Source organism: Taurulus bubalis (genome assembly GCF_910589615.1).
Source record: "Taurulus bubalis genome assembly, chromosome: 17".
NCBI classification, from domain to species: domain Eukaryota; kingdom Metazoa; phylum Chordata; class Actinopteri; order Perciformes; family Cottidae; genus Taurulus; species Taurulus bubalis.
Window position 1 is genome coordinate 20758133 of NC_136605.1, and position 12801 is coordinate 20770933.

A 12801-nucleotide genomic window follows, 5' to 3' on the forward strand; every position below is an offset into this window, starting at 1 on the left:
ACTAGAAAAGAGCGATATAAGTACAGTCCATTTACCATTCAGGTCATCTACAAGAACCAGAATGAAAGAAACTTTAAATAAAACAAGTGTGTGGAAGGTTGTTCCATAAATCAGGGTGCATGAAGGAAAAGGCGTCTGAGACACCAAACTTCCAGCTTTATTGCGATGTGAGGAGGTGGCTGACCAATAAATAAACAACCATCATGCTCTCTGCAAGACAAGGCCAACCAAGACACTGGGAACAATGGTAAGTATCAGAGCTAACACCAGTAATGAATCTGAGGGCAAGGTTAGGGTTCAAACGTAGATTTCTCACTAGGCCAGATGGCAAGATATTTATACTCCATAAATCTCAATATCACACTCAGTAGCTGCGGTTCTGTGCAGATGATTGAGTGAATATTTTAACAAGTGCATGTTGTCCAACAGTTAGTAACCCAAACCCAGTCAGCCATACAATACACAACGGTGTCATCAGCATAAAGATGGACCGCCATTCAATATTGAGACAATATCATTGAGAGAAATGTAATATATAAAGACAACACTCAAAAGTCACCTCTGAAGAACACCTTTTGTTACCAGTAAAACCAAAGACTGGACACTCCTTGACTTGAAGTATATTACAACATCATCTAAAGAGCAATGCATAATTCTAACCCTTTTGAGAGGTCTTTACGGGTCATTTTGACCCCAAGACAATGGGAGGGTTAAAAGGGCAGCACTAGTTATTTTTTTCATCATTATCTCGAGCAGGCCTTATATATGATTGTATGTTATTTGTAATTTACGAGATAATAAAGAATAACTTGAGTATTTACAGAGATTACAGGATTTTCCCTCAACAGGATTGTTTGATAGTTATTCCTTCATTTCTATCTCCACCTTTGTGCAATGGACCCACAGGAGCTATTCTTCAGGCACTGCAACATATTCCTGCTAATTTAGAACAATTAAATATGTGTGTTATTTGCTCTGTAATGAATGAGCTTGAGAAAACACAGGTCCAGTTAATCCTCTCCAGTGGAGTTCCTGGAATCAATGGAATGCAGTCCTACATAAACAACACTCGGGTCAACACTGACCCGAACCCAAGAAAGGCTAGAAGGTAAACTGAGAACCGTGGCACACAAAGTAATCAGCGAGAGGGCAATACGTCTCTCACATTCTCAACATGAAACTGATGGCCAGCTGCAAAAAAATGCTTATTAAAGGCACAACAAATCTCCTCATATTAATTCCTCAAAGTTATTAGAACCAGATTCACAGATGCAATCTCCCATTTACAGCCCTCCAACATTGTGCTGGGTTAGAGTTTAATCTAGGAATTAAATATAGATGAAAATTAGTTTTGGATTTTCAACAGGCAGTTTGCAGCCAGAGCATTGATTGGTCTTGCATTGTGTATTTTATAACAAACATGCTGATTAACAAATGAGATTAATTGTTATTAAATGTTTCAAAGATATTTCTTTATCCAGGATTTCACAAGTGTATTCTTTATCATAATGATGAAGGTCTATGGAAAAGCCTGCCGATCAAAGGTTTCTGAATAGAAGTGATGTTTAGTTTTCTCTTCAAATGGACTGATCACTTATACTAATCCACTTCCAATTCTATCTCATCTGTGTACAGCACGTTAACATATTGGAAGTACCCGTTTTTTGTGTCGTCTTGGGGTCAAAATGACCCATCAACACACATACATATACAGGGTCATTTTGACCCGAAGACAACACAAGGTTCAATAGAATAAATATCCGGATCTGCCTGAGAAGTTTGTGTCTTTACAGAAATCCAGGTTTCGGTGCTGAGTATAAGCCTCAGACCTTTCCTATCTTTGAAGGTGTGTGGGTTGCTTGTAAGGCCTTTGCTGGATTCTGTCTCCGATAAAGGGCTGTAGTGGATCTGCTCTTAAGTTAGACGGAACCACAGTGCTGATTGATTATTGATCAGTTCTAGCTGCGTCTGAGTTGGGGTATCAACCGGTCATCGAATGCCAAACGTCTCATACAGCTGGTCCACATGGAGTAGCCGTGAATCTGAACGTTTGTTGAGTTCAGGTTGTGGCGGACAATAGGAGCTGTAACTTGTGATCGGAGATGCTGTCAAACATTTGGCTGCAGTACCAGGAGGCAACCTTTGGATCTGAAGAGTGAAGCGGGAGTGTTCAACATGCATTCTCTCTAATGTCGGTGGTTCAATCCCCGTCTGCACACTAGTGCCCTAGTTCAGATGCTGCAGGTCCTGGAAGTGGGCGTGGCTAACCTGAAAAAGAGCGGGAGGGAGACAGCTGGGCGTAACAGTGTTCTTATGGGTGACAATATTTATCGTATTATTTCAGCTGCAACCCAGTAAAAAAATGGATTGGCTGGAGCAGTAAAGTAGCAACAAGTAGTTTGAATCAGGCTCTGTTAATACAAGGCCAATCAGTATTATACTACTCATATAATTATTACAATGGCTGCTTAGGATAAATAGATAGATAGATGTATACTTTATTTATCCCTAAGGGGAAATCTGTTTGTTACAGTAGCAAGCGTTTAGACACAAACATATTCAATATATACAACAGAACTCAATATATACAACAAAACAGCAGAGCATATTAATTTAGAAAAGAAACAATAAAGAATGTGCAAAAATGCAAAATATATGCAATGTATATGAAGTGTATACAAGTATATACAGTGACTAACAAACAACAGAAGCGGTGCAAGGGCTATTGATGTTGATTAATTGAGGGAGGATCTGGCCAGAGGTGATTTATTATAAAGTCCTATAGCCGTGGGCAGGAATGAGTCTCTTGGAGAAAGTGCTCCGCTGTCCCTGCAGGTGGTGGAGAGGGCGGTCCGGGTTGTCCAATATGGACATTAATGTCTTCAGTGTCCTCCTCTCCACCACCTGTTCCAGATAGACCTGTTTGCAGCCGATGATGGAGTCGGCATGTTTTTACTGAACAGAATATAAAAGCAGCTTACATTTTTGCTCTCTATAGACCGTAGACACAGCAACTGGGCGCAATTAGGGGTTAAGTGCCTTACTCAAGGACACAACGACATGGACTAGAGAGCCTCCAACCCTCTGATTGAAAGATGGGCATGCTAACCACTTAGCCACAGTCACCCCACAGATAGGGTAAGGAGATGAGTTTTCTCTTTAGGGCTCAGCCTTAGATATAGAGTAAGGAGATGAGTTTACTCTGTAGGGCTCAGCCTTAGATATAGAGTAAGGAGATGAGTTTACTCTGTAGGGCTCAGCCTTAGAGATAGAGTAAAGAGATGAGTTTCCTCTGTATGCTCAGCCTTAGAGAAAGGGTAAGGAGATGAGTTGTTTTGATCTTAGGACATATTCCACCTCGGTGGAAGATGTCATAAGATGTCAGACACTCAGTATTTATAGGTCAACTGACTACGTTCAACAAGCTGATCAGGGATCAGATATTAACAACTGCTGCCACCAACAACTGCTGCAGTCTGATTTAGCTCAGTGTGGCTGTGATCAGGATAACCGCTCACTGAGCGGGGTCACACTGAAAGGTTAACAGCCTGCAAGAACAAATACCGTTTAGCTAGTCGGATTAGCAGCGCTAGCTTCAGTTTAGGATAATATGTCAGCTATAAAAAGCGGCAGCGGGTCCTGATAAGGAAAGCTTTAATATTCATGGTTGATCCCACCTATCTGGTTGCTACTTTGACCCTAACCTTGACTCTGTCAGCAAAGTTGATGGTGGTGTGGGAGTTGACAGAGGCTTCCCAATTCAAATATTAACCCTGTATTGGTTTATTAACTAATTGATCTCACTCTTGGTTTGATTTGTATTCAATAACTAAATCAAATCTATCTACAGTTCAACAAGCAAAAACCTTGTCAAATAAATGACATGATGCAATGTGATCATCACAAAGACATGTATTGATTACATTTACATTTAGGTTTACATACACATGTAAACCTGCACGGACAACAAGTCATGGAACAAATCAAGCTAATACAATAACTAATGTAAAGGCTCAAGTCAGGCGTATTAACACAAAAATAACTAATAATTAAATTTTTCTACAAAAACAAGGGGGAGTAAAAAAAAAAGAAAAACAAATTGAAATTTGATAAATAAAATGATATGTGGTAATACAATAAATACACTGTGCACAACTATTAGGAAAGTATTTTTTTTGAGGATTAATTGTATTATTGAACAACTACAGTGCTCTTGGATAATCCTAAATGTTAATAAACTTCAAACCTGAATATTTAAGACAGTAAAAGTGAGGTTTTTACTTTCTTAGGAGAATATGTGTGCACAGTTATTGGGCAACTGTTTGTGTGCAGAAGGTTGGGTTTCAGCCTTCTTTACTGTGGCCATGTCACTGAGTACTGAACACCTCGTACTTCTGGACTCGGACGGCGACAGACTTTTTCTGCATCTGTAGTCCATTGTCCTTTCCCCTGTAAAAATCCCACCGGCTTTGCCACGAGCGTTGGATGTTTGGTCTCTCGATGCCACTTTAGCTTTGAAGCCTTCATTGCTGCGTTAGCTAGCGAGGCTAGCGTTTGCTCACACTTCACACACAGGCTCAGGGCTCCGCCTTGTTACCTCCGTTCACAAAGCTTTGTAAAGTCAGGATTATACTTTGTTTTAAATACTTCTCTATAACTTTCGCTAAAGGCTAGCGGCTGGCTGAGTGTCTTCTTCTGCATATAGGAGCTTGTTAAACAACTGACTGATGCATTACCCCCACCAAGTAGTGGGAAACTATATTGTAACTGAGCGTCTTGTGGATAACAGTTATATTTCTGGTGTCTTCAATTCCTAACATATGCGTTCCCACGGCCCTCGCGGCCCACAGGTGAAAGACAGAATGTTTTTGTTGACCCGCTAGGTAAAGAATCACTGCTCTTAGGTACACAGGGCAACTCCAGACAAGACTACAGTCAGGCCCCTCTCCAGGAGGTACGTTTGGGGTTAAGTGTCTTACACTTGACGACCCTGCTCGCCACTGAGCCACAGTAGTTATTATATCAGTAACTATATATTTTTGACAAGTTCGCTATTCAAAATAATTGTATTTATACAGCATTTTATAAACTATGCTTTACAGATTAAAAGATTTACAGAACAAATTAGCCTTCTTTTCTCATGTGAACAAATTTCATGGTCAATACTTACTGAAATCATTTGAACTTCAAGAGTGTGTCATTCACGTCATGAAGGACACTCTAGCACTTGAACACACATACTTACACGCATACTTACACACATGCACACACACACACACACACACACACAAACACAATTTACATTTTCAATTCTATGTGGCTTCATTGGCATGAAAGTAAAAACATTTCTTTTACCAAAGCATCAGAATACAAAAGTACACACTCATGAATATTGACTCTCTCACACTCGCACATCATTTTATTTTAGTGTGGAGAGCTAACAGAGAGAGAGGAAATGCCTGGCGTCTCTGACTGCGTCCAACAGCATTCTGCAGTCTACAGTTGCAGCCCCCCTCCCGCACACTAACACACACACACACACACACGCACACACACACACACACACACACACACACACACACACACACACACACACACACACACACACACACACACACACACACACACATGCGCATTAAAGCAGAATGACTTTTCTCTATCAGTGTGACACAGCGTCACACTGCTGGAAGAACAACACTGATAACAGCTGTTTGTGCGTGTGTGTGTGTGTGTGTGTGTGAAAGAGAGAGAGAAAGAGAGAGAGAGAGAGAGAGAGAGAGTGTGATTGTGTGTCATGAGTCACCTCTGTCCCCTAGAGGAAAGAAGACTGTTGTTTTAAAGTCTAAGATTAAATAAACTTAGTCAGACGATAATTTTGATCCTTGTGACACCAGGACAGATGACAGGTTTAGCCTAGCTTAGCACAAAACCTAGGAGCAGAGGGAAACCTTTAGTCTAGCTGAGCAAAAAGTTTAGGAGCAAGTGTAAACTGTTAGCCTAGCTTAGCACAAAGGCTTGTAGAAGAGGGAAAAGTTAAGCATAGATTAGCACTAAGACTGCGTGTAGAGGGAGCGTGTTAGCTTAGCTTAGCACAAAGCCTTGGAACAGGGGGAAACTGTTAGCTTAGCATTGCACAAAGGCTGGGAGCAGAGTGAAACTGTTTGCTTTGCTTAGCACAAAGGCTGGGAGCAGAGGTAAACTGTTACCTTAGCACAAAGGCTGGGAGTAGAGGGAATGTGTTAGCTTAGCTTTGCACAAAGGTTGGGAGCAGAGGGAACTGTTAGCTTTGCTTAGCAAATAGGTTGGGAGCAGAGGGAACTATTAGCTTTGCTTAGCAAATAGGCTGGGAGCAGAGGGAAACTGTTAGCTTTGCTTAGCACAAAGGCTGGGAGCAGAGGGAAACTGTTAGCTTAGCTTAGCACAGAGGCTGGGAGTAGAGGGAACGTGTTAGCTTAGCTTAGCACAAAGGTTGGGAGCAGAGGGAACTGTTAGCTTTGCTTAGCAAATAGGCTGGGAGCAGAGGGAAACTGTTAGCTTAGCTTAGCACAAAGGCTGGGAGCAGAGGGAAACTGTTAGCTTAGCTTAGCACAAAGGCTGGGAGCAGAGGGAAACTGTTAGCTTAGCTTAGCACAAAGGCTGGGAGCAGAGGGAAACTGTTAGCTTAGCTTAGCACAAAGGCTGGGAGCAGAGGGAAACTGTTAGATTAGCTCAGAGGAACTTGATTTGGAGACAAAGACCAGGAAACAGAGGCTTTCAAACAAATGGTCAGCTGATCGTCAGATTAATAACATGACTCTTTGAACTAAAGATCAAAGCCTTTTTTAAATTGTGGCTGAATCATTAAAAGACCTACAGTGGTTGAAATGTGTACTCTGTGTACCATTTTTATTCATTCTAATCCTCTCTGGAGCCATCTTGTGGTGAAAAAGGACATTAATGCAGTTTGTCTCAGACTCTGTGTGGCGCCTGTTATCACAAAGACAAGAGGCTGAATGACATGTGGGTGATGGACACACACACACACACACACACACACACACACACACACACACACACACACACACACACACACACACATTCAGTTTAAAGCAGTGGTCAAACCAACAGCAACTGGACACAGTAAGACTTCTCTCGTCACATATTCAGTTGTATCTTCAGATATGTTGTATTTAGATCAGATATTCATCTGTCTCGCTTCACATGCATTTGTTTTGGTCAACAAGAGGCTCTCAACTTTATACAAACTTCTGTCGATTGCCTGATACATGTCTGTCATCATGCTCATAATCACAGTTTTGCGGTGCTTGTTTTAATTGACAAATGCTGCAAACGTTAGCCACATCTAGCTAACGTTTGCTAAAGTGTTCGCTAGCTTTGTTTGAGACGCAAACGTGAATCCATTTATTAGTATGAAGCCCTGTCATGTAGTCAGTGTATGTGAGCTTAGCAACCGTAGCTTAGTGCCACGGTGCCTTGACCTTGATGATTGATGGTGATGGTGGTGATTAATGGTGATGGTGATGGTGACAATGATAGTGGTGTAAAACAAGAGCAGGAGGGGACACAACAGAAGGTGTTGAGTGTACAGATGATCTTTTCTGGATGTCAGTGATCTGTTGATAAGATATTTAAAGCTGTGGATGGAGGGTCCCTAACCCTTGAGTGTGTGTGCGTGTGCGTGTGTGTGTGTGTGTGTGTGTGTGTGTGTGTGTGTGTGTGTGTGTGTGTGTGTGTGTGTGTGTGTGTGTGTGTGTGTGTGTGTGTTGCTGTATTTAGCTGCCTGAAGCCTAATATTTGTGGGAACCAGCAGTCACTGAGCAGACAGACACACAGAGAGACAGACAGACAGGATAATATACTAATCAGTTTTGTAGTAAAGTCAATCCTTTTGATGAAGACAGTTTGATTAAAAAAAAACTAAAGGTTGATTTTCAGAAGGATTTTTTTCCAAAAGGATTTTAAAAACTCAAATGACTCATAGTACCATATTAGCCCACCAGAGAGTGTATAGTACCATATTACCCCACCAGAGAGCTCATAGTACCATATTACCCAACCAGAGAGTGTATAGTACCATATTTCCCCACTAGAGAGCTCATAGTACCATATTACTCAACTAGAGAGTTTATAGTGCCATATTTCCCCACTAGAGAGCTGATAGTACCATATTTCCCCACTAGAGAGCTCATAGTACCATATTACCCAACTAGAGAGCTCATAATACCATATTACCCCACCAGAGAGCTCATAGTATCATATTACCCCACTAGAAAGCTGCACTCACTGAATGCAGGGCTACTTGCGGTTCCTAGAATCTTAAAAAGTAGGATGGGAGCCAGAACCTTCAGTTACAAAGCTCCTCTTCTGTGGAATCAGCTTCCACTTTCAGAGTAGACTTAAGACTTTCCTCTTTGATAACTTATAGTTAGGGCTGCTTCAGGTCTGTCCTGGTCCGGCCCCTAGACATGCTGCTATAGGCCTAGACTGCTGGGGGACATCTGAGGATACACTGAGCTACTCTCTCCTCTCCTCTCCTCTCCCTCCTTCTGGATGAATTAATGTCTCTTCAATGCACATTACCAACTCTACTTCTACCCGGAGCCTCTGTGCTTCCTCGCCTCAAGTTACCATGGATCGTGGTTGTGTCTGGACCGGTCCTGTCTCCTGTCTCCTGTCTCCTGTCTCCTGCCTCCTGCCTCCTGCCTCCTGGTTGTGAATGGGTGTGTGAATTGGTGTGAATGAATCCTTTCAAGCCACAACTCCCTCCATGTTTCGTAGTGGAGACCAGGAGAGGAGACAAGGAGAGGAGACATGGAGAGGGGACAGGAGACAAGGAGAGGGGACAAATAGAGGGGACAAGTGAAGGAACATATAGTCAGCGGTTGATCAGAGTGAAGGAAGTGAGTCTGTTCCTGACTTTAGCTCCATGACACGTTCCTAATTCCAAGAGATGAATGGAAGTCTGTGCAATGTCCCCAAAGGTTCCCTAAGTATGCATGTGTGTGTGTGTGTGTGTGTGTGTGTGTGTGTGTGTGTGTGTGTGTGTGTGTGTGTGTGTGTGTGTGTTTGTTGGAATGAGCTGGGTCATCGTAGCGACTGCAACTTTACACCAAAGGGTCAAACTGATGACTCGCAACAGCTGCTGCTGCCATGGCAACGCAAGGGTGGGGTCAACCCTGGCAACGATGAAGACACCAGAGACTGTGTGTGTGTGTGTGTGTGTGTGTGTGTGTGTGTGTGTGTGTGTGTGTGTGTGTGTGTGTGTGTGTTTGTGTGTGTGTGTGTGTGTGTGTGAAGATCAGTTTAAGTGCCGTAGTTTATTTTCTGATGAACAACCTGCAGGTTGATGGATGTAATTACACCATAAAAACTAAATCTGAACTAAATATATAACCCTAACTCTGTAAAATGTTAGAACTATTAATTCCACGTTCCAACTGAAAGTCAACACCATGAACACTGGATAGGACATCACCACCTGACAACACCTCTTTTGTTTAGGGGGCTGCCGAGTGGACTGCGAACACCTTCCCTCTTTTCGATAGAAAATAACAGGGCCAAATATTGTAGTTATATTGGTGCCATTTAAATGGAGTGATATCGAACTGATGGGCAAAGTTAAGTTGTATCCATCTATATATTATATTTAATGCAGAGTTCCCCATCCAGATTGATTCAGTCATTCTACCATCTAACTCTGGGTCTATTCAGACCAGGTGCTCATTAAGTCGACATGAGAGCTTCAGATAAAATCCAGTGACCGTCATGGTTCTAATGAAGTAACATAATTGCAGATAACTGAAGAAATCTTTATTTGTTGAGCAGTATTTCCATTTCAACTATAGGGATGGACCGTAAAAGGTTTCAGAGGGAGGAATCCCTCTTCATGCTGTTTGTAACCTTGAACTGAATGAGTGATTAAGGTTTATTTAGACTTTTATCCACTGTGCAATTTCACCCAATATTCATCCATTAATCCCCCTGCTCGTCCATTCACGGGAGCCTGCGTTCTGGTCTTGATAGGAGAGGTTCAAAAGCTGCCAAGATGTTCAATTGGTCCAATTCTGCAAAGCATTCAGGAACTCTGAGCAGAGATCATGTGTACTTTATGCCACAGAGTGATAAGACTCCAGGGTTGGGAGTGTTTAATGTTAAGTTTTTGTTTTCTTCAGGTGTTTGTTATTTTTGGACGATGCAAAATTGATTTGTGACTTTCTTTCAGTGTCGGGTACATTTCCAACAGTCTCACAGAAGGTCGTGAAAATAGTCAGGAATTTATCGGTTTTGTGGACAGGGACACAAACTCTTTTTAGGACCAAATTAAACCTTCATGGTAGCTCCTCCCATCAGTGTATTAATGGGTGATGAGAAGTAGTGTTAAAGAGCTCGGCGTGGTCGGAAGACTAGATCAGATCTATACAAGAACAGTCGATTACCATTCACCATTGTTTGCATCCTGAGCAACACAAAGGAAGTGTCCATTCGGTGATTATTTCACAAACTGGCATGTTACTGGGCTGAAATTGGACTCCCCCTCTCTCCTTGCAGGAGTCGATTGCTACAAGACAGCGGAGTGCAAGCAGCGTTACATAATGCCAGGATGGCGCCTCTGCTGCCCCCTGTTGGTTCGGAGGTCTTCAGACGCTTCACGCCGGCCTCGCTGGAGGAAGTCAATCGACGCTACGAAGTTGAGGAGAAGGAGCGACAGAGGAGGAAGGAGAAGAAGATAGAGGTACCAAAAATATTGATGCGCCTTTCATGCAATTGTTTCAGATTTTCTTAATTTTCAGGCTGGTTTTTGGATATATCCTTAAAATGCATGTTGTAGACCCTTCTGTGTGCTCCTCTTTTATGTTTGTCCAAACATGAGATAATATGTATTCAGGGCGTGCAGTTAGTCAGCAGGGGGCGGGGCTTAGCAAAGGATCGATCACAATGATAAGATACCATGAATGAAATTCTCAAAAACTAATCCCGTCTCTTATTGACAGATAGCGGAGGAAAATCTTCCTAAACCAGCCAGTGACCTGGAGGCCGGGAAGCCCGTCCCATTCATCTACGGAGACCCTCCCCCTGAGCTTCTCAACACCCCATTGGAGGAGCTGGATCCCTTTTACCTTTCACAGAAGGTCCCTCTTTCTTTCTTTGACCAAAGATATTCCCTGTGGCCCGAGGACTAATCAATAAATCAATCAATGTATTATCATTAGAAAGTAAATCTGATAATGTATTGATTCAGTTTTAGGTTATTTGTCTCAGTGAAGGTTTCAATCATCATCTAAATAATGTAATAAATAAGTATTGCTGTAAGTCTCTCTGACCTGTCTGTCTCGTTGACTCTCAGCTGTCTCTTTGAGTCTGTCTTTCTGACCTGTCTGTCTCTCTGCAGACATTCATCGTGCTTGGTAAAGGAAACGTCATCTACAGGTTTAATGCTGAGTCGGCCTGTTACCTGCTGAATCCATTCAACCCGCTGAGGACCGTCGCCATCAAGATCCTCATTCACTCATATCCTTTATGAAGACTCATATCTTTTATGAAGACTCATAACCTTTATGAAGACTCATATCCTTTATAAAGACTCATATCTTTTATGAAGACTCACAACCTTGATAAAGACGTATACCCTTCATGAAGACTCATAACCTTTATGGAGACTCATATCCTTTATGAAACAGTTAGCTTTGATTTACAGGCTACTCTTTAATGATCAGCTGATGATGTTTTGATGATGTTTTGTGCTCCTTAAAACCCAAACATTATTCAGTTTATTCATCATGTTGACGATTCTGGCCAACTGCTCCTTCATGACTCTGAGTGATCCTCCACCGTGGAGCAAGACTGTGGAGTGAGTCAACACACAATACACACAAGTACACACACATGAGAGTACACATAAGTACACACACATGAGAATACACACAGCAAGACTCGCTGTCCGACGGCTGATCCGAACAACAGATGCTAAGCCACTAACTACTGATCTTGTTATTGACAGACTGATAAACATTAACTTCTCTGATCAATTGGATCAATCTGATTAGTTTAATTCTGAGACACCCTTTTTCCTGTGGAACGATACCTGTTCTTCACCAAGAAGGCTCAGCAGAGCCTCAGCAGATGATCCTCCATCATTAAGTCTATCCTCGATGGGCTTCATAAAAACACAGGATGTGATTAGTTTGTTAAGTTGGTTAATTGCTGCAGTCTCTAGGGCGCACTGACAGTTTATGTCATCAGTCAAGAGAAATATTTGCTCTCTCTCCGTCTATAGTTTCAATTCCAGTCTTTTGTTTGTTTATGTGTCAATGTCTGACGTATTTTTCTGTTGTTGAACAGATACGTGTTTACATTCATCTACACGTTTGAAGCGACGATCAAAGTTCTGTCCCGAGGATTCTGTGTCGGTGGTTTCACTTTCCTGAAAGACCCCTGGAACTGGCTGGACTTCATGGTCATCAGCATGGCGTAATATTCATAACACACTTATTGATCATCGACACAATAAATAATACACATACTTTAACCTATTTAGAGCCATAGCACATGATGCTTATGATTATGATTATGATTGTTGTTGTTGTTGTTTTTGTCATTGTCATTGTTGTTGTTATTCTGATGTACAATCACATTCTCCAGGGGCTCGGGATGCAGGAAAGCTCATAAAAAGTGACCTGACAATATTTTGATTCAATGTCATAAATAGGTTTGAGCGCGGCACATCGGCTGTCTAGCGCCTCCTAATCGTATCTTTGACACACATTGTAAACTTGTAAACTCAAAACACTGTGCGAACACATC

General features: G+C 42.0%; 1 protein-coding gene across 1 annotated transcript in view; it reads left to right on the forward strand.

Moving 5' to 3' along the window:
- The window catches only part of scn4ab (sodium channel, voltage-gated, type IV, alpha, b), a 29636-nt gene that overhangs the window by 232 nt on the left and 16603 nt on the right, over positions 1 to 12801 (forward strand). Inside the window, exons 2-6 of the mRNA XM_079232806.1 lie at positions 10549 to 10732; positions 10992 to 11129; positions 11390 to 11517; positions 11768 to 11848; positions 12340 to 12468. Coding sequence (XP_079088932.1) covers positions 10601 to 10732; positions 10992 to 11129; positions 11390 to 11517; positions 11768 to 11848; positions 12340 to 12468 — 608 coding nt within the window. The 5' untranslated portion in view covers positions 10549 to 10600. The remainder of the gene's footprint in view (positions 1 to 10548; positions 10733 to 10991; positions 11130 to 11389; positions 11518 to 11767; positions 11849 to 12339; positions 12469 to 12801) is intronic.